Here is a 23,034-nt window from a genome sequence, read left to right on the forward strand (position 1 = left end):
GTAATTGGAAACAAAATGTAAACAACCACCATCTGTGGTCTCAACAGGAGACTGGTGAAATTGGTAATGGTACATGCATGTGGTTGAGTGCTCTGCAGCCATAAAAATGAGTGAGGAATCACCTTACTGATACAGAATATTCTTCAGTTATTACATAGAAAACAGCAGGATGCAAAACAATGTTTATGGTACACTGCCACGTTTGAAAGGGGAAAGAAGATGGTTTTATGTATATGTATGGGGTATTTCTAGAAGTGGATGGAGAAACTAATAACGTTGGGTTGCCTGACAGAAGGGAAGTGGGGAGTGGACTTTAGGATAGGGGTCGGGGAGACCCTTTACACAGTATATCTTTTGTTGCCTTCGATTTTAGAACCATATGAATGTTCTCCCAAAATGAATAAAAAAGTGTTTTTAAAGGATTAAAAAAATGCTCTCTGGTTTTGCCTGAAGGTAGTGTTTACATTTCCCTTGCTATGACTAATGCTCACGTGGTTGATGATATTAGCTAACACATCATAAATCCCCTATGTGATAAGTACACGTTATCAGAGGTGACTAAGGCTCAGTGAGCTTAAGTGACTCGCACGTAACCATTTAAGTCCACTAGTCAGGGGCAAACTGGGATTTGACCCTAGACAGCCCCAGCCCTTGAGTCCATGTTGTAAACTACCACACCGCAGGAACAAGTAAGATCTTTAAACAAGTCTGGACTACTGTACAGTCGTGTGTTATTTCAGAGGTAAATTTCTTACTCTGTTTACTATAGATTAGGGAGATTTCCTCAGCTACCCCCCACACTTTTTTTCCCCAGATTTATCCAAACATTTAGTACAGAATTACAGTGATGTTGAAGAACTGATGGATGCGGGAAATATCAATCGAACCACAGCAGCGACTGGGATGAACGATGTCAGTAGCAGGTCTCATGCCATCTTCACCATCAAGTTCACTCAGGTGAGGGCAGCTGCGGGGTTGGCTGGCTCCATCCCCAAGGTCTTTACTAGGTGATTAGCACCAGCTGAGGAACTGATCATTGTTGAACCAGGAGCAGCGGCAGGCAAAGTTGGCTGCCTGTCATTTCCTTGTTAATTGGAGTTGAACATGTGCTGTGTGCAGAGTCTTCCGGTGGTTACAGTCACAGTCGTTTGAAATGTCCAGATGTGTACCCTTAAGAAATACTTAGCAGGCTTCCACCCTACTCTAGACATAAAAAAAAGCTTGCTTTGTGCATAATTAAGCAAAAGTTTTCATTGTTGCAAGCTCTGTGGGAGATAACGGATTGCCAAGTCAGACCAGCTGGGGGCCAAGGTGAGTAACTCATTGTGGTACATTATCGCTCCATGGTACTCACCCCACAATGTTGATTAGGATTATGAGAATGATATTAAAGGGCAACCGACATTTTTAAGTACTGATGTAAGAACTCATTCTGATCAGGAAGTGGAGAGCGTTTTGAACATGTGCCGAAATTATTGAGGGTAAATATTTTAAGACCTAGGCCAGTAGAACAGATGAATGCAAACATGTACAGAAGGTCCTCTCAGGGCTTCAACATGTGTTAGGAGTTTGGGGATGTTCTGACCTGTATTAACCATTGAACATATCAGTTACAAAAAGATAGTGTTTAATTAAGGAAGGGGATCACAGAGCAAAGAAAATTAAAAAAAAAAAATTTCTCAAAGGTCAATCAGAACAATTCCCAATAAATGCTCCACATCTTTACCTTTAGTTATATCTTTGCTTTTCTTATTTTTTAAATATTTTATTTATTTATTTGACAGAGAGAGAGAGAGAGAATAGAAGCAGGGGGGCAGGAAAGGGAGAAGGAGGTCCCGGCTGAGCAGGGAGCTTGATATGGAGCTTGATCCCAGGATCCTGGGATCATGACCAGTGCTGAAGGCAGATGCTTAACCGACTGAGCCACCCAGACACCCCAAATCTTTGCTTTTTGATTTACTGTAGTTTATTAGATTTTCTCCTTTCTGGTTAATGTAGATTAGGATGTGGCCATCCCTAGTTTGTAAGAGGCTTACATTTCTATCAAAGTATGGTAATTTCTTTTTGGCATCTCGGCTCAGACTGTTAAATATAGGTTAAAAGTCTTTGGGAAGGTAGAATTTTGGTAGAATTCAGAATCAAGGAATACATTATTTAAGGTTTTCAGTTTTTTGTAATTTGTGAAACAAGTTTTAACATTGAATAACGGTCAAATTATCTCTTACATAACTGTCTACATTTATCCTATTTTGGAGAGCCCTTGTGCTTGGAATGCTGAAGATTCCAGATGAGAACAAAACTAGTTATTTGTTTACTTCTTTTTTCTTTGTGAGTGCCCTCAGCGACTTGCGTCCTGTTCTGCCACAGTCAGACTCAGTAAACCTTTGTTGAGAACGACCGAGTGATTGGAGTAATGAAACAGTTCTTCAGAAAGTTTAAGAATGACATATGGTAGACTTCTGTTATATTCAGTTTCATTTGGAAGTTTCTATAATCAGTGAGAAGGCCTATGAAACAATGAGATTAAAAAAAAAACAAACCAAAAAAACGAAAAACAACCCTACCCTGAGAAATCACAGTGAGGAGTGGAAAATAATTAGGATTTGTATCACAGACAACATCAGGGCTCTTTACACCTCTTCAATTTTGCTTTTCTGTTTTGCTACAGGCAAAATTTGATTCTGAAATGCCGTGTGAAACTGTGAGTAAGATCCACCTAGTCGATCTTGCTGGAAGTGAGCGCGCGGATGCCACTGGTGCCACTGGGGTTAGACTGAAGGAAGGGGGGAATATTAACAAATCCCTCGTGACTCTGGGAAATGTCATTTCTGCCTTAGGTGGGTTTCTGCTTGTCCCCTGCTGCCTCTTACTCTTCGCGGTACTGTATTAGCACAAAGCAATTATGTTTTAATGTTTGTGTTACAGACCGAGTTTATAGCCTCAAGGTTTTCTGAAGCGAAATTAGAGCAAGAAACCTCACTAGTTGTTGTTTTCTTTCTTTTTCTCTTTTTCTCCCGTGCAGCTGACTTATCTCAGGATGCGGCAAACCCTCTTGTGAAGAAGAAGCAAGTTTTTGTGCCTTACAGGGATTCTGTTTTGACTTGGTTGTTGAAAGATAGCCTTGGTGGGAACTCTAAAACCATCATGATCGCCAGTAAGAATTCCACGTTCTTTTCCTCAGCATATAGTGTTTTATGTGAGCTAACTGTAGATGTGTAAGTTTCAAGTGTCTCATTAGGAAATAGTACCTTTTTTAATCTTAAAAATAATAATTTTTCTATCTTGAAGAAAATGACTACGATCCCATCTACACTATCCTATTATTAACTCTCTTTCCCATTTCCTAGTTAGATAAACTTGCCATGTGTTGTGCAAGCTGGGATACTATGTGCAGAATGACTCTCACCCTTTCTTTGCTCAAAGTACAGGATAGAAACTTTTCACTCCACGAGCTCACAGGAGAAAATCATTACAGGAACATAAAGTGAAAATAACCCAACTTCTGTTTTTCTGTTCTAAAGCAGTACATGTGGAATTTAAAATGAGGAGTTGAGAGGAAAAACAACAGTGCACATAAATGATAGCAGTTCTATACTGTGCTGCTGCATTATCACTAACAGGAAGAAGTGTAGCAGAGAAGAAAAATGTGCAAAGGGGAGACAGTCGCGTGGGGGAACTCAAACTTTTAAACCCACTTTCTCTTGCCCTTTCTCCCCTTCCCTTCCCTTGTTTGCATCTTCCCCACTCCCCAGGCCTTGCATTAATGCTGGAGAAAAGGGATCTATCCTGGGATGTGTACCCCAGATGCAACTGTCTAGTTACCTGAGCCCTATAGGCTGTGGTGGGGGGAGGGCAATTAACCATAGCTTTACGAGGAAAATAATTCACTGACTTACTGTTTTGAAAAATGATCATGCTCTAGATTTTTACAGGTGGTAGGCTTTGCCAAAACTTTTAAAAGTATTTTATTTCTATGTAATATTGAGAAGTACAGATAATCTTGAAATCATCTTCTTCGTGTGTCTTCAACAGAGAAAATTCCTTAAAGTACGGTGGAGTTGAATCACAGACCTGTACCTCTGAAACAATGCAATATATGTTAAGAAAAAAAAAAAGAAGAAGATAGCAGGAGGGGAAGAATGAAGGGGGGGAAATTGGAGGGGGAGACGAACCATGAGAGACGATGGACTCTGAGAAACAAACTGAGGGTTCTAGAGGGAAGCGGGGGGGGGGGATGGGTTAGCCTGGTGATGGTATTAAAGAGGGCACGTTCTGCGTGGAGCACTGGGTGTTATGCACAAACAATGAATCATGGACATCAAAAACTAATGATGTAATGTATGGTGATCAACATAACAATAAAGAAAAAAGTATGGTGGAGTATCTCATATCTTATTTTAGAGTTGGTTAGATAGCTGATTCTAGACTTAAGAGGAGTAAAATGACATTTAATTTGGTATAGTGAGCAGCTTTCCTATAAATCTTAGATAATTTTTAATATTCATTACTGTGGCAATGAATATTTAGTCTATCCAATGACCTGGGGTTAATCTGACTTTTAAATTACGAACCAACTTTGTGTTAAATGAAACACGGAGTGCTGGATAAATTATTTTTTGAATTCATTCTTCACAGCCATTTCACCTGCTGATGTCAATTACGGAGAAACCCTAAGTACTCTTCGCTATGCAAATAGAGCCAAAAACATCATCAACAAGCCTACTATTAATGAGGACACCAACGTCAAACTCATCCGTGAGCTGCGTGCTGAAATAGCCAGACTGAAAACACTGCTCGCTCAAGGGAATCAGGTTGGGTTTTTCTAAGATTTATGGATGATTTTCTTTGAGTAATGACATCTATTTCTAGATCTTAATGAGACAATTATCTCACTCGTTGTATTGATTTGAGTAAATAAGTGCTAAGTAAAGCTTTGAATGAGTTAGCCAGTCTCTCCTTTACATTACCCTCCCATTGGCCTTTGCATTCATTATGTGCTCCATTTGGAAGATTTTATCCACTAAACCTGAAATGATTATCTAATAGTTATCAATTATGGATGGAGGGGCGCCTGGGTGGCTCAGTCGTTAAGCCTCTGCCTTCGGCTTAGGTCATGATCCTAGGGTCCTGGGATTGAGTCCCACATCGGGCTCCCTGCTCAGCGGGAAGCCTGCTTCTCCCTCTCCCACTCCCCCTGCTTGTGTTCCTGCTCTCTGTGTCTCTCTGTCAAATAAATAAATAAAATCTTAAAAAAAAATTATGGATGGAAATTTAGCATGCAGTAGGATTAGCAGCATAATCTCCATTAGTGGAAGGAAATTGAGGTGCTTGGAGTAATATTTAAAATTCTACCCATGCATTTTATGACTTGAAAATGTATTTTAACAGAATGAAAGACTTGTTTGAAGACCTTTCCGAATCTATTTTGTATTGCCCATTACAGAGGTGGTTATGGTGATAACAGTGACATGTGACAAGCCTGTGGCTGGCTGACATGGTGTCCCTGAGGCCTTGCTTGATTGTCAAAATGGCCTCGCTTCAGGGTCTTTTGGGATTCTAGTGAAGGGCCTTTGTCCTTTTGTTTTTTACACAGTGACCTTATCTTTGTAGCATACACAAAGATTTACATTTTGAGATGAGTAGCGTGAATTAGGTTCTGATAGGTTTTAGATGCTGTTGTAAAAGAAAGGCCACCTTGAAAGAAAATCAGGGATAGCTTTTTTTAAAATATTCAACTTAGATTCAAGTTAGAAATAAAGAAAGATCTGTTTCTTCCCATTTTCTTAACCTGTAAATGGATATCTTAAGTATCATTAAAAAAATGCTTTTCTTTAAAAGCAGAGTGCTCTCTCTAGAACAACTTTTCATCTAGGAATATATGGCCCTTGAAGTCCTTGACATACTGTAAGTGGTTTGGCCCCTGAAACTATCAGCAGGATGAAAACCTCACTGAGTCCTGAAATACACCTGACAGTTCTTTCCCATACAATGGCAGACGACAGTGGAATAGGAATTATTCATTGCACTTAGAAATATCTCCATGTATATTTTACGTTTTGATGTGGGCCTTTCCTGTGTGTGAAAGGAAGTTGCCAGAATGAATGATCCAGCTCTATGTGATGTCGTCAGCCTCCTCTGACTTACAGCATGAATCACGATAGTCATTTTAATTCATACACCATGTTATTGGGATCTTTTTTTCAGTGTTATTAAAACGTTACTTATCTGAGGTGAACATTTAAGGGTGACTTGACAGGATCACCCAAACTATTATATGTGAAGGAAAGTATTTGGAAAATTCTTGATGCAACTTATTGTACTTAATGGTTTACTAAGTTATGGGAATGAAGGAAAAAAAAAGACCAGCCTTTTTAAAATTAAACTGAGGAAATCCTTGAAGGGAGCCTTATTATATGGACAGAAAACTTTAACTTATTAAAACTTTTACATATTCTATCTGAGGAATGTCTTCAGAGGTATTGTGTGTGCCAGTTTCCTTTTATCTTCTTTTATGACCAGATTATTAAAGGAGTATTTTTGTTGCTGTGGTTTTGAGGGTGAGGATAGAAAAGATAGTTAAGTCTATTTTAGAGTGCATTGAAGATAAAATTCTTTGTTAAACCTAATACATTATAATAAAAACAGAAGTCCCAATTTAAAATAATTTATCACACTATGAAACTATAAATTATTGTGAGACAATACAGGCTTATCCCAAATTAATTAAATTTGTGATGCTCAATAAAATAAGCAGGTGTTCTTAAGTGCCCATTAAAAATCTCTGTATAATTTTTTCTGATGACATTGCTCTATTCCTACAATATTCCAAATGCTGCCATGGTTCATTGAGAATGTTAATTCAAATCAAAGTTCTATTATTTGCTTAAGGACAGCTAAATAAAAATCAGCTCCTCCTTCTAATAAGTTTATGTATTTGCCAGTGCAAAATGTCATGTGCATCAGAGTTTCAAAAGCACAACATAAATAAAGCACAAGAATCGAACATGTATTTGCTTACTACATAGAGATATACAGATATATATGTAGTAGTTTGTATATACATATGTATGAACTCTTTACTGAAGAATTGCGTCTGTACAGGAAAATTACATATTTTAAGAATCCAAATCAGTGAATTTTCACAAGCTGAATCCATCCATCCAACCTGCACCCACATGAAGGAACAGAACTTACCAGCCCCCTGGAAAACCCCCTTGATGTCCCTTTTCCAGGTGCTACCTGCCATTTCCTTCAAGAGTTACCTTGAAGGTACCTACCTACCTTGAAGGTACTTACCATTACCCTGACTTCTGAGGGCATAGATTAAGTTTTACTGTTGCCAGTTTTTGTTCTTTATATAAATGGAGTCATGCAGTATATACTCTTTTGATCTCATTTCTTTCATTCAATGTTGTGTTTGTGAGGTTGATCCACATCGTTGCATACAGTTGTAGATCCGTTCATTCTCACTGCTGTATTGAATGCCATCGTACACATATGTCTCAGCTCATTTATGCATTCTAATTTTGATGGGCATTTGGGGAGTTTCCTTTCTGGGGCTATTAGTGCTGCTATTGACTCTCTTCTTCTCCATGTCTTTTAGTGAATGTATGGATGCATTTCTGCTAGGTTTACACCTAAGAGTGGAGTTGGTGGGTCAGAAGGTGTACATGTGTTAAGTTTTAGCAAATGCTGCCAGACAATTTTTTAAAGAGCCTCTACCAGGTGAGATTCCACCATCAGTGTATGAAAGTGCCAGCTCTAGTTGCTGCAGGTCTCCAGCCACACAAATGGGATTGTCCATTGCTCATCGTAACCATCCAATGGCTACAGAGTTGTGTTACAGAAGGACTTTAATGTGCACTTCTTAGATGGTTAATGAAGTCAAGCATTTTGATTACTTGTCTTTTCAAGTGTTCTCTTTTGTTATATTTAAGGCATATTTTCAGACTTCTGCTTTGAATCTGGCAGAGACAATGTCAGTGAACTCCTTTTCTCTTGAATGTATCCGGAGATGAGAAAATTAAACAATACAGAAATGAAATAAGCCAGAAAAGTCAGGAGACAAAGCAAGACAAGAGGAGAAGATGGAAGTAGAATGAATTTCTCATTTGTGTAGCTGGAGTCACAGAGAAACTTTAAATGATAGCTAGATAATAGAAATGTCATCACGTGCAAACTTTTAAGATAGACACATCTCCGAGAGGGTCACAGAGTAAAACTGTTACATGATGTTTGTAAGACTGAGCACAGGCCCACTCGGTAATTCAAAGGGGAAAGAAGGAAGTACGAAAACAGCATTATGTTGTTTTTACATTTTATGTATATAATGTATTCCTAGAAAAAGCACTGTATTACAGCAAAGAGTAAAATTCATAATTAAAATCAAACATGATGTCAGCTTTTATAAAGGGAAAAAACAAAAAACAAAAAACAACCCAAGACACTATAGGAAATAGCAGGAGACAGAGCCAAACACATTTGCCACAGAGAACCATAACTTCTCTTTCTCATTTCATGAGAGCTCACATAGACCAAGGTAAGGAAGAACATAGCATATTTTCATGACACCATAAAAATTTGCTGTAATCAGTACAAACCAGGAAAAAAAGATTGCCAACTTGTGCACTTTCTTTATTATGAAAAGAGCTTCTATTAAAAAGATAAGATAGGGACACCTGGGTGGCTCAGTCAGTTAAGAGTCTGCCCTTGGCACAGGTCACGATCCTGGGGTCCTGGGATCAAGCCCATGTCAGGCTCCCTGCTCAGTGGGGAGCCTGCTTCTCCCTCTGCTCTTCTCCCTCCTGTTTGTGCTTGCTCATTCTCTCTTTTAAATAAATGAAATATTTAAAAAAGATGAAAGATCACAAGCTGATAGAAAAGTGAACAAAGAATATGAGCACAGTTCACAGAAAAAAGTTTCAGATGGTTCCTAATCTATGAAAATATGCTGTGTCCCTTAAAATATAATAAATGCAAATACTAAGAATAGTGAAATGAATATATATATGAAAATGGGCACATCGACAAATAGTCATTGAGCTGTGTATTTTGCTGCATGTAAATTACACCTCAAAATTCTTAGAAAACCTATCAGATGGGCACAGATGACAGTGCTTGATTGCAAAGTATGTTGGCAAGGGCGGAAGGCAGCAGGTGCCTGTCCATGTGGTTAGGGGAGTTGATGCCACTGCAGTTTTGATGTAGTATAATTGGTTTAACACATGAATTTCATATGAATATTATTTAATCCTGAACATTTTTCTTCTAAATGGACACCATGCAAAGAGTAATTTAATTGAAAATGGTTTAGTTTTACCAAATATTTCTTTTAAAAGGACTCAGGTAGAGTTTCCAAAAGGTGTGGTGGTCATGATAACCTGCATGCTTGTGTTCATTCTGATTATCTGCTGAGTAGTCGATGTGGTAGGAATGTTTCAGCTTTGAGTAGAGATGAAAGATCCCAAGAGCGGAGTCTGTAAAATTAGCCATGTTATAAAGGGGTTGCTAATTGTTTTGAAAATTGTCAACCATATATACACAGTGCAGTCACAATAATGCCTGGCACTTGCATTTCTTCACTGGCAGCTATTTGTCAATAGAAGAATTGCATCTGGATTAGGATGAACTATATATAAACTATAAATGTGTGTGGGAAGCCATAGCTTTGGGTTTCCCTGAGTGCAGTGACTCTGGTAACTGGGTGTGTCTCTTTTCCTTGGAGGTTATGCCTGTACAGGAGATGTTGCCTCCTGTGGGGTGTGGGGCTTCTAAGCCAGGGTGAGCCTCCCACATGCGGGTTTGAATCTCAGCCCTTCAAGAGGGCCAAAGACAGTAGCTCCTGACAGCTGTGAGGACTGTTGGAGAGATTTCACGAGGACCTTGCCATCCTGTTGTTAGCTCTGCTGTCTGCTGAGTAGACAGAGGCCGAGTGTGGCCCCTGGTAGTCTTGTTAGCCTGAATGTAGAACTGACCCTAAGAAGATCACCTCGTGGCTGTTGCATTCATTTGAATAGAAATTGAAAAGTAAATAATAATGAAAAAATGCTACAGTCTCTGAGGAGGACAACTTGGCAATTAAAAAAAAAAATCATACGTATAAATGACTCACAAATTCCCTTCGAGGAACTTACCCATACAGCTATGTACATGGTAGGCAACTGGTACAGGATGGTCATTTATAGCATTGCTGGTAAAACAGAAGATCAGAAAAAACCTGCATTTCCATTAAGAGGAAAGTACTAACATAAGTTACGGAATATCTGTATAGTGGAACACTGTACAGTGCGTTGGAGTTGTTCAAAAAGAACAAAGTGGATTTATTTGTACTGAATTTTCTCCAAGATATATTGTTGAGTGAAAATCGCACTATTCAGAATAGTATTCATGCTATTTGTTTAAAAAACAACAAAAATATGCTTGCATACAACCAGAAAAACTGCAGATTTACACAGCTTATTGGGAAGACTGGTTGCCCGTGGGATGGGGAGGGAGGAAGACCCTCTCTTTCTTTTTATTTGAGTCTAGTTGACACACAGTGTTACATTAATTTCAGGTGTACAACAGAGTGATTTAGCTTCTCTACATGCTCACCACAAGTGTAGCTACCATCTGTCACCATACAGTGCTATTACAGTACCATTGACTATATGCTCTCATCTGTACCTTTTCTGTGACCCCTTTCTTTTATTTTTATTTTTTCTTCTTTAAATTTTTTTATTATTATGTTAATCACCATACATTACATCATTAGTTTGTGATGTAGTGTTCCATGATTCATTGTTTGTGTATAACACCCAGTGCTCCACGCAGAACGTGCCCTCCTTAATACCCATCACCAGGCTAACCCATCCCCCCACGCCCCCCAGAACCCGCAGTTTGTTTTTCAGAGTCCATCGTCTCTTATGGTTCATCTCCCCCTCCAATTTCCACCCTTCATTCTTCCCCTCCTGCTATCTTTTTCTTTTTTTTTTCTTAACATATGTTCCATTATTTGTTTCAGAGGTACAGATCTGTGATTCAACAGTCTTGCACAATTCACAGCGCTCACCATAGCATATACCTACCCAATGTCTATCACCCAGCCACCCCATCCCTCCCACCCCACCCCCACTCCAGCAACCCTCAGTTTGTTTCCTGAGGTGAAGAATTCCTCGTATCAGTGAGGTCATATGATACATGTCTTTCTCTGATTGACTTATTTCACTCAGCATAACACCCTCCAGTTCCATCCACGTCATTGCAAATGGCAAGATCTCATTCCTTTTGATGGCTGCATAATATTTCATTGTATAGATAGACCACATCTTCTTTATCCATTCATCTGTTGATGGACATGTGACCCCTTTCTTTTATTTCTGATGACATCATAGTGGGGAGTACTCGGTCCCTGCCTCTCAGATTATGAGTTCTGAATATAGTCAGAGCCGCTGTGTGTCCCACCCGGCTCCCTTTGCCTCTCCTGTCTCTCTCTGCCTTGTCCCATTTCTAACCTGATTTTGGTGTCCTGTCATTCTCATGTCAGTCTTTATACCTTTGCAACATGGATAAAGAAATGGGTACATAGATTGTGGTGTAGCTGTACCATATGTGGAGTAGAACCCAGCAGTGAAAATAAATGAGTTTCATTTGCATGTATCAACATGTGTAAATCTTAGAAGCCTGTGGTTGAGCAAGACTTACGCTTCTTTTTGAATTTTTACATTGTGCATATTCAAAACAGATGAATCCTTTTAGATCTAGGGATTTAGGTTGTGTTTGATTTTGGCAGAATGTCAGCATGTTACATGTTTGTCTTTTCCCTTCGCTTTACTGATTTGTATTGCAAATGTAGGTTTTAGGATGCCACGGTTTTGAATATTATGAGATATGTACCCCATCAATTAAAGACTTAGTGATGACTGACACTTTTTGGGGGGTTGTGCAACAATACATTTTACCTCTTCCTAATAGTTTATTTGGCAGTTTTTGATAATTTATCAATCATGGATAAATCCTTCCTGTAGATAATTGCTGTTTACTAATTACAGTTCTCTTTTATGGCTTAAATTGTAGATCGCCCTCTTAGACTCCCCCACAGCCTTAAGTATGGAGGAAAAACTTCAGCAGAATGAAGCAAGAGTAAGTGATAACTCGACTTGTTATTTTTTTAAATCCTAACTTTTGCTGTTATTTTAAATGCATGCTTTTTGGCACTTGCTGTTCGAAACTCATTTTCCTTCTTCATTTCACTTAATCCTCCCTCTGCCCCACCCCATTTTTAAAGAAGCACAATAGAGGCGCCTGGGTGGCTCAGTCAGTTAAGCATTTGACTTCAGCTCAGGTCGTGAGATCTCAGGGACCTGGGATCGAGCCAGAGCCCCGCTCTCCTCTCTAGCTCTGTGCTTAGCAGGGAGTCTCCTTCTCCCCCTGCCCCTCCTCCCCGCTTGTGCTTGCTCGCTCTCTCTCTCTCAAATAAAATATTAAAAAGCACAATAGTCGACTTTTATATATCTTATCACATTCTCTATGACTTATTAAATGTCTGGTACATGATAGTTACTGCAATTGAAATTCACACACAGGCCGTATTCTTGAAGCAGCGAGGCTGCTGGGTCCTTCAGAGCAGACAGGAGCCTTGGTCCCCACAGCTTTACCACAGCTGAAGCATGACCATCGTTTAGTTTTTTTGTCATCCTTTTACTTTGTTTCTGGCAGGAAGTGTGGCCCTTGGAGGATCTCTGAATACTCCAGATAGATGCTTAGTTTCCCTTAAGTTAGAGAGTTGAGGCAGGAAGAGTGAGTGGCAGGGAGTGCCTGGCAGACAGGGCAGCTCTGGAAATGTCGTGGCCCCAACGTTTCATGGCTGACCTGATTCTGTACTGTTTTTGTTTTTTAAAAAAATACTCCTCTGTGGAAAGAAAAACAGGCATTGGGAACATTTTTGGGATTGGATTTTGTTCACTGTGCTGAATGGTTAAAACAGAGAAAGAAAATTGGATTCTGTTGGTAAGCTCTTCAAGAATACACAATATTGAAAATATAAATTGGGTTTTAGTTAGGAACTTGTTGACACTTCCCTAGATAATTATGCTGATGAATTTGCTGATAATAGCATTAGTAAAAACATTAGTTTCTTAATCCCTATTTTTCTCATGAAATTTTATATTTTATTACTCAAATTCTAATTTTGAGTGCTTTGAAATGTCCGGATATAGTCTTAAATTGTTTCTTAATAATCGTTTTCAGGAATACCTAGCAAGTTAATAGAAACCAATAAACATTTTAATTTAAATGCATTACACATGCTGTTTCAGAAATGACTACCTATCTCGTTCATAACAATTTGTAAGTTTAATCTAGTTTTTTTGCTGAACTTTTACAATTGTTTACTATCTGCTTGGCTGTAAATCTTATCACCTGATCACTTGTTAGAGATGGTATCCCACGTTTGTCTATTTTATAAATGAAGATTATTTGCTTTAAATTCAATAGTAAAATCAACTCAAGGCATACTTAACAATTTGTTTAAAGCTAGAATTATTTGAATTGGAAAAGGATTGACTGGCTTGTCGTTTCTTCAGGGAGAGCAAACCTCTTGGTGAAATGCAAGAGCATTTACTGTTGAATGCTGTGTTTCTCAGATAAATTGCCAGTGAGAATCTGTTAACTGATTATTATCATAAATTGGTAAATTCCATACACCAGTCTTTTCTTCTCCTATAGGGAGAGAAGGCATAAGACTATTCCCTCTCTCAAAGCTTCTCCAAAACAAACCCTGATAGCCATGTGGCTTTAATTGCTATCATTAGAGACTGATGTCGGCATCACTCGGAATGGGAGAGTGGAGCATGCATGCAGTCCCAGGCCACAAAGACAGTCTTCTCAAACCATTAAAAACACACAAAAAGCAAAGCTAGAGAGGGTTGGTCCTGTGTCTCTTATTTATTTATTTTTAACCAAGAAGATGATGGATTTTGACTTTACTAACTAGTAAAAATGAGGAGATACAATTTAAACTCAGTCCACTTGGGGCAAATGGAGTAAAATGAATGACCGCTGAACGATTGGATATAGGTGGGTTAGGTATGTTTTGGTTTTGTTCTTGGGTAAACCATCGCTCCAGTTTCTCCAACTCTTGTCAGTCACAAAGGCTTTCTGTCAGGGAGTTTCTGACATGAATGCACTTTCCAGTTACCATAGTCAGTGGCTTGTAGGAAGTGTCTTCCTCTTGGAAGAGAGTGTGCAGCAAGTGTATTCAGGCATGCACTTTGGTCTGGTTAAGTAAGCTAACTTCTCAGTGGGAAGAGCAGTAGGTTCAGATGGGATAAGAGTGCGGAGGTGGCAGAGGTGCTAAATTAGAGGAGGAGAAAGGCTTTCAAGGACAGAGTGTCCTCTGTCCAATCATGTCATTGCCCCGCCACCCTCCCCCCCCCCCCCCATTACTCTGTTTTAGCTTCAGGGATATTCCTTTTTACAGGACACATTCTTTTTTTTTTCTACCTATCACTGAGTTACTTACTAGAATGACTTACTAGGAGCATTTAGAAAGTTTTATGGAACCAGCAGAATATTTTCATTAAATTTGAGAAGCAGTTTCTAACTGTGCTGTGTTCAACAATTGGGAATGTTTTCTCCCCTGAGTTATAGCAGACTGGAAAGAAGCTGATTTTTATCAAAACGTTTTTGCTTTTACTAAAAGTTATTAAAGAGCTACTTTTTTTTAAAGATGGAATGAGATTTATAAACCCTATTAATTAGCTAAAAAAGCAGATTATCTCTTAAAGAAAACTGTAGCATCCAAGGTGATTTAATCACCATATCTAATTAGAAAAATCACTATTTTTTAGAACCTAAAGTATAAATTAGGAAAAAGTAACCCATTTAATGGGACATTGTCATCCTTGTCATTTTTTATTAATATCCAAGGAAGCAGCTTTTATTTAAGTATACCATGAAAAAAGAGTGTTGTAAAACTTTAGGCAACTTGACAAATTTTTTTCCTTTTCTTTCCTTTGCCTTAATGTAGGTTGTAGGATGAGATCAGCTTGTTTGATTTATCCTTGGTAATGGCTCTTTCAGGGGCTGAAATTGCTATCTAATTAAAATATATCGTACATCCTTTCATAAGCTCTAAGAGTTTGGAAACTTTCTAGAAGAAAATCGCAATAATTTTCTTATGGAGCAATCATACATGTGTGTTTTTCCTTTTAGGTTCAAGAATTGACCAAGGAATGGACAAATAAGTGGAATGAAACCCAAAATATTTTGAAAGTAAGGACTGTAATAAGGTGCCTTAATCTTATTATCTAGGTTTAAACAGGTAAAACTTTTTTTCTTTCTCCCTCAAATATGGCTATTATGTGCTTTGCTTAAGGTAAGATTGGTGACTTTTGGGGGATTGGGGTTCTGGTTTGATTTTGAAGAAATGGAAATATAGCTATGAGACATTAAAGCTCTGTGTGTTTTAACATGTAGAGGGGATGCTGATACTTCTGTTTCCACTTGTTGGAGTTTCCATTTTTGACTCAGCACATATTAAACTCAGTTAATATTCAAGGGCATCCTTAATATTCAAGGGCATCCTTCCTGCCTTTGTTAAATCCAGTGTAAAAGTGATATGTTAGATGAGAAAAAAAAAATATGTTCCACGGCAATATTGTAGAATGTGCATGCATTAGCATGGCTAGATTTCAGAAATTTCTGAACTAGTAATTTCCTATTGGAATTTTGATCTCTGTGTCTCAAGGGCTAGACAGAGATGGTCTGCCTGTTTGGCAAGGCTCATCGTGAAAGATGTCACCAGTGGCCTCCAGTTTTCATCCTCAAAATGCTTCAAAATACGTATTTCTTCATGTTCCAAGTTTTTGCTGCATTGGCAGGAAACCTGAGTCTTCTGTTGAGGGTCCGCCATGCCAGGTTTGAGGTTCAGACCTGAATATAAGCTTTGATAGTGTCTGACCTCACCCACGAGAGAAGGTGATTCAGAGACCACTGAATCCTGGGTTTGTTTTTTAGGCCTATTTAGGCAAAACTTTCCTGGAGGAGTGAAGTCTCCTCTACCATTAGCGAGGCTGGATAGATGAGGTTTAGCTGCATGTCCTGGCAGAACCCTAACTTGGATCCCCTGTACATGAAAATGGGGCACCCACTTAACTGTCATGGGGGCAAGCTCTTGAAGGGCCTGGATTAGCCAGTTAGTTCTGTGTCTAACAGCTCGGAGAGGAGCATATTGTGTTCAGTTCTCCATGTGCCATTTAGGTGGCTTGGCCTGCTCTCAGGCTTGAAAAGACTGTTTCTCGTGAGGTGGGAGATTATGCTGTGCTTCTCAGCGTGGGTGGGTTGGTCATGATGGTCTGAGAGATGATACTTCCAGTTACAGAAAGCACTGCCCTGAGTGAGGGGTCCTGAGCCCAGACTTTCTTTTCTCCCCTCCTGGTTCTGGTGATAGTGTCGTATTATTTTGAGGTACTTCTTCAGCGTTTCCTGTGTGGAGAGATTTTTGTGCAGGAAACCGAGCCTGCAGGGTAGTCGGGTGTGGAATAAACACCCCCCGAGACATGGGTAGTTTTCATCCTGCGGCGGCATCAGCTCTCAGAAAGAGTGCCGCCTCCCCTGACTGTGAAGCCCACGTTGTTTGATCTTTCATGGCACAACGTACACTCTCCTTGGTAAATCTGCAAAGAGAGAGAATGGAAATCTGTTCCAGTTAAGGAAGAGAGAAACCAAATAGTTAGCTCTGAAAATCAGTGCTTGTAGTGCCAGTCAGCATGGGCAGCAGCGCACCAGAACCTTGAAGACTTGAGCCTCGCCCTTCTGCTGTGGGCTCTGTGGGTCCCTGGAGGAGGGGTTTTGTGGCAGCTCCGTGGAGGGATCCTTCCTGAGAGCGGCCATGATGAACCATCAGCTCCTTTGTTATGCTTTTCCTCCTAAGGTGGTTCTGGGCCCTGAAGCTAAGTCATCCTGCAATTCCATTATTCATACATCTTTTTATTTTTATTTTATTTTTTATAACTTTTCAGATGAGAAGAGTGGAAATGTGATGTGTGCTAGGTGTTAAAGGTTATGAGAAAGTCTAATGATATTTCACATTTTTCCGTCTCTTGCTCTTGCAAGCCCATTTTGGATTTCTCTGCTGGTATTTGTGTTTTAAATCTGTAGTCATTTTCTACTCACATTTGATATTTTAAGGGCTGTCTTCCTCTCTTATTGGAAGACAGTGCCTGAGGCCTGAGGTAAAGAAAAAAAAAGGCAGCTGCTCAAATGCTGTTTTCGAAAACATTCTTTGGAAATTGAGGAGGGAAAGAGAGTGTTATCCGATGAGTTTGTGTGGTTTATGAAATCCTTTCCCATGTTTCTTTTGTTGGATTGTTCCCTCAATCAGCTTCTGCTCCAGTAATGCTGTATAGAATCCACTCCAACCCAGTGGCTTAAAATAGCATTTTCCCTCATGCATGTACAGGTTGGCTGGGGGTTGGCTGGGTGAGTCTGGTTTGGCTGGGCTCTGGTCCAGGCTGTGGGTGGGTTCCAGGTCTGCTCCACATGTCTCTCATCCTCTTGGACCAGCTGTTGTCCAGAGCATGCTCTTCTCATGGTCTTGGCCAAGGTACTAGCAGGCAGGCCTAGTTGTGTAAGCACGTTTCAATATTTTGTTGCACCGTACCTTCTAGCATCATGTTGACCAAAGCAGGTCACTTGGCTGAACTGGAAAATCAAGGGGGAAAGAAGTACACTTCATTCACAACAAGGTGATGTCAACGGTGTAAATGTACAACCTGCTTTGGGATCAGTGGTTTAATTTACACACACCCATGTTTAAATGTGAGTCTTCAAATTTTGGGAACTTGCTCTTCTAGAGAATTTGCACATTTTGTAGAGACCAGCCCAATGAACCAGTAAGTTCCCAGGATTATGTTCATTGTCAGGACCTAGTTGTTGACTCTGCCCATTTGCCAGTTATTGTCCTTTTCAAGCCCCCAATTCTGAACATCCAAGGAGAGACCTTTGGGGAGAAGAATGAAGAGAGTTAAAATATCCAGGGGATTGAAGGGAGAGGTGAGAGCTGATTCGGTGTTTGTTGGCACTGTGACTGCCTGCCTTGTTGCTTTTTCTTGTCTAAGTGTATCGGTGAGTCGTTTCAGAGGAAACCATGGGTATTGTTTGAAGAGAGGACTAAGGAGAGGAGCATAACCCATCTTCTCAGTCATCAGAATGATCTTCTTTGTTGGTGTTGAGCCATCTGTGCCATATGCTTGTATCTCCTCCTTCAGTTTTGAGACCCAGGATTAGTCTGTCAGCATATATCATGCAGAGTTGCTTCAGGAATATATGGGAGCCCCCTTTCATGCAGGGGTAGGAGTCTCAGTGTGTAAGGCAAAGATTCCTTAGTGGCAGAATTATACTTAGAAATCCCTTCATTTCCCTGGAAATCACTAGATCCTCAGCTCCTGGATGCTCACAAGCCATGGAGTAACTTTGTTCCCTTCTTTTAATTTGGTCTGTGGTTTCCCTTGCTCTGGATCAGTGATCCAAGGTCCTCTTGCGTGGGGATGGAGGGAGAGTGGAAGGCTGCTGGCCACATTCGTGCTCTGAGAACGGGTGATGGCTGTTTATAGCCAGGCTTGTGGCACCATGGTGACAATGGTGGAGCCTCAGGTTTTGATCTGTGGAACTCGGATCTCAGACTTCAGTTCTCTTTCTGACTCACTGGGTCATGACACTTACCCACAGATGTCTCATACCCTGGTTCCTAGCTTGGAAATCAGGGTGGATGGCAACCTCTTCCCTAGATCCAAGTTAACGGGCTAAGACATAATAAAGTCCTTGGATTTATTTGAAAGTGGCTAATGAAGGTACAAAGTATGTTAATCTTAAGGAGGCCATTCTTGGGCAGTTAGGTAATGAAAATTTTATTATCTTCCACAGTGTACTCTGTATATCCACTCTCTTGCCCCTTAGCCTGCCTTCCTTATTTTCATTCATCTTCATTTTCTGGAAATTAAAGTCCAGACTTCCAGAGGCAGCAATCTCCTCAGTTCCCTGTTTACTTTGACAGTTCTCCCTGCCCCAGGACCCCTGGAATCCCACCTGCGCTACCAGATGTCCTGCTGGTCCCTGTGCATACCTGCACATTGGGTCTCTTAGTGTTTCTTGGCTTTTGCCTGTGTTGCTCCACCATTCCAGATGCTTCCTTCCCCTTTCAAGGCCTGTCAGAATCACGTGGAAGCGCTCTCTCTGGTCACACTTCTCCCGCACTTCCCAGTTGGAATGATTTTGTTCTCCTTGGGCCTTTATAGCATTTGGTTTTACCTCTGTTGCAGCATCCATTATAATCTGAGGTGGGTGACCTTGATTTCTCCCTCTGAACAGGAGCAGGGTCTAGGCAAGGACTGTCTCTTTATCATCCTGTGAGCCAGCTTCTGGAACTCTGCTTCTCACAGAACAGGCATGCAGCAGAAACTTAACTGCATTAAAGTAATATCAAGAAACAAAAACCAAGACCTTTATATTATTTTGCTAGGGTTGTCATATGAAACATCACAGACTGGGAGGGCTTAAACAGCAGAAATTTATTTTCTCACCGTTCTGCAAACTAGAAGTCTGAGACCAAGGTGTCGGCGGGGTTGGTTTCCCCTGAGGCTTCTCTCTCTAGCGTGTGGTTGGCCTCCTTTTCTCTGTGTCCTCACATGGCCTTTTCTCAGTGTGCCTGCTCCGCCAGTCACCCTCTGTGTCCGAATCACCTCTTTTTATAAGGACATCGGGCAGATGGTACCCTAACTGCTTCATTTTAGGGTAATTACCTCTTTGAAGGCCCTGTCTCCAAATACAGTTACATTCTGAGGTACTGGGGAGTAGGACTTCAGCAGCTGAATTTTAGGGGCACACAATTCAGTCCATAACGACCTGGAAGCATACAGATCTGATGGTGTGGTGGGAGAAGTAACATGGAGTGTTGTGCACACAGTGGTCTTGTTCCTACCTCTACATTCCACCATATGTTCCTCATTCTTCTTTGAAAGCCTATACGTGAGTGTGTGTTTTTTATTCTGGGAAGGAATGTGGGTGGCTGCCTTCCTTTAGATTATGGTCCCATCCTTCATTTGGATCAATTCGCCTTTCAAAGTGTGGCTTCTGGACCAGCAGCAGTACTGTCATCTGTGAGCTGGTCAAAGCTGCAGGCTCTCAGGCACCCCCACAGATGCGCTCTGTCAGAATCTAAGATGCCCGGGTCTGCACCATTACATTTGAGGAAAGGTGGAACAGTCTTGGGCTTCTTTGCTCTCAGATCTCTTCTCCCCCTTCTCTGGCTCTGCCCTGGGTCATGGGGGACAGACTCCCGGGGGCTGCCCTTTCTCCGGCTCCTGTGGGACTCTCTGGGAGATTGGAGCGAGAGAGCAGACCTCTCGCGCTCCAGCTTCTTGTGGCATCCACATGGCCCCTCCTGCATGCCGTTCTGCCTGGTGACACAGCCCTGACCTCACCCCTGTGTCCCTCCTGCCCACGAGTAATGCCGGTTCCTGCTGGTGTCAGTTTGTCGGTGGCCTCACCATCCTCAGTGGCTTTCAAGCTCCTCCTTTAGCCAAGTAACCAATTCCCTGCTTTAAAGCACCTGCGATATAAGCCCTGAAGTAGTTTCTGGTTCATGGTTCAACCTGGTCTGGTAGCAGAGTCCCACATCCCAGTCTCTTGCCATGCTGTGCCAGCTCCTGAGAGTCTGCGTTGACTCCTCTTTCTGACCTCTCTAGTCTCTTAGAATGCTGCCCCAATGTGTTTTTCATCCTGGCTGCATTTGTGTTAAACGGTGATAACTCTCCTGGGTCTTGGAACTTAACGTTGTGATAAATCCAGCATCTATAAGCCTTGGGATCACTGCCTTCCTGAGGCCGCAGTATCAGTTCGTTCCCCTTTTGCATAGCTTCGGTATTGTGCTGACTGCTCAGCGCTTGAAGTGGTTTATAAAGTGACTCCTTAATACCCCTCCTGTGTGCCTTTTGGCTTGGCTTTTTATGAATCCCGTATGTTTTACTGCTGATGAATTTTTTCAAGTAACGAGTCCCCAAATGCTTTCTTTGTCCATTCCCATTCCCCCCACACCACCACCCTTTACATACCTCTTTGGTTTGTCTGCTCAGTACACAGTTTGGTTTCTCTGTTCTCACATTTCATAACGAATGAAAAAAGTGCTCAAAGATATGTTGTCTGACTTCCAAATAACTCCTTGAATTCTGTGCTTCAAAATAAATCACAGTCAGTTTGGCCTGTAGCATAAAGCTCTCGAGTGTCTGACAGATGGCGTGGCAGAAGGGAGTGCTGACTCTGGGCCTGGGCTGTCCAGAGCCCAACCGCAAAGTGCTGCCTGCAGCCCCGAGAACGCTCTCTGTTTGAATCCCTCCAGCACTGGCTACTCTTCCCATTTTTTTTTAATAAATAGGGTCTCTTCCTTACTGAAATCATATCCTTTGATGACTCGGGGTCTGACTTGCTTTTGTGTTTTCATTGCCCCGCATGGGACATCTGACTGTGACTTGGCACCAGGATGGGTTGGGGAGGAAGCAGGCCGCCCAGATGCAGAGGCTGCCCCTGGAGAGACTTGCCCTTGAAAAGTGAACTAGTTGTATAAGTCGAATGAAAGTTGTTGTTGATGTTGTTTTTTTCAGGCATTAATTAAACAGATTTTTTTTTTCTTGCATACAGTAAGCAATGTTTGTTGAATTGAATTTGGGGATGGAGCATATTTGAATCTATGTGACAGTGGGATCCTAATGCAGATGTTTTAAGTTTAAATCGTGCTGGTGTCTTAATATTCCATGTCTGGGGAAGAGAAGAGGCAGGACACGACAGGCCCGTGGCAGAGCTCAGTAGCACTTTGGTGGAAGAAAGTGTTTTACTCTTTCAGAATGTTTTGACTAATAAGAAATAGAGTAAAATGAAATTGGAATCCTTTCTTGGTTAAGATTTTCTAACCTTAAATTTCATGGGTAGGCTTACTTTAAACCAGCTGATTTCGGTTTTATGATGGAATCAGTCAGCTGAACTTTTGTCTCTGGAAGATTATGGCAACCTATAAAAGATTTTTTTCCCCCCTGGGCTGTCTGTGGTTTTCCATTTCATGCAGCCAGTGTGTGTTGGGGAGTGTAATGGGTTTGGAAGCAGCACTAATAATTGGGGCTGTTGCTCAGCAGATTATGGCAGGCCTTTGGATTCCTGCTGCCCAGGGCATCGAATCCTCTGGTTTCTAGAAGACCTACAAACAGATCATGGGAGGGATGATGCTTTTTGTGGCCTTTGTCCCCTTTAGATGCAGTTAATCTTTTTTTTTTTTTTTTTTTTATAATTGTATGTTTTTATTAATTTTGTATCTATTCCAATTAGGGCTCAGAACTAGATATTTACATTCTGATATTGTTCATAGAATGTATTAATATTAATCAATCATTAATGGAAATCAGAGTGGGACAACTTGTAACTACAAGAGAGATTCGCTTGAACCTTTGTATTAAAAAATTAAAATTCAAAATAATGCCAAAAAGCTTAAAAACTCTTGCTCTAGAAGTCTAGAATTGCAGTATGCTGGAGTTTAATGTATTATGTTCATTTCCAGTTAATCTTGACCTCTTCTTGGTACAAGAATTGAACCTGGGGGTAGCTTTAGGATAGAATTTTGTTTATGGACATCGATTTTGCCCAGATTTTGGATTAAGGAGGAGACATCTTTGTCAACCATGGGTCACCTTCCTTATTAGCAACTGTTTGGGCATTTGATGGTTCAAAATCCTGACCTCAGACAGTCTCACATATTGTTTATAGCTTGTAATAGCATCTAAAAATACAGAATGTTGTCTCTAGGGCTTATTTGGCTATGTGAAGATACCACGTTGAATTTCCAAGTGTTCATACAAACAGAGATTGGCTGCAGTGGGAGTTTTAGAAGTCACTGCTCTTTCCCCTTTGGTTTTCATTGTGAAAAGAGAGTCAGTCCAGCTCAGCACCTGCTTATTAGTGCTGTCCACGTGCAGGTCATGCCTTTATGATCTCAGTAACTGCCATGTGAGTTTC

The 23,034-nt window shown here is 40.7% G+C and overlaps 1 protein-coding gene across 7 annotated transcripts in view; it reads left to right on the forward strand.

Annotated features, from left to right (window-relative positions):
- KIF16B (kinesin family member 16B) overlaps positions 1-23,034 on the forward strand; it is a 314,095-nt gene that overhangs the window by 56,353 nt on the left and 234,708 nt on the right. For all 7 annotated transcript variants that reach the window (XR_003524843.2, XR_003524845.2, XR_003524844.2 and 4 more), the window contains exons 7-12: positions 815-957; positions 2,669-2,837; positions 3,023-3,154; positions 4,636-4,811; positions 12,055-12,120; positions 15,193-15,252. Coding sequence is in view for 4 of the 7 variants with exons in the window: in XM_027623368.2 (XP_027479169.2) it covers positions 815-957; positions 2,669-2,837; positions 3,023-3,154; positions 4,636-4,811; positions 12,055-12,120; positions 15,193-15,252 (746 nt within the window). In the remaining 3 variants the exon portion in view is untranslated. The remainder of the gene's footprint in view (positions 1-814; positions 958-2,668; positions 2,838-3,022; positions 3,155-4,635; positions 4,812-12,054; positions 12,121-15,192; positions 15,253-23,034) is intronic.

The sequence above is a fragment of the Zalophus californianus genome, chromosome 8, assembly GCF_009762305.2.
Source record: "Zalophus californianus isolate mZalCal1 chromosome 8, mZalCal1.pri.v2, whole genome shotgun sequence".
NCBI classification, from domain to species: Eukaryota; Metazoa; Chordata; class Mammalia; order Carnivora; family Otariidae; genus Zalophus; species Zalophus californianus.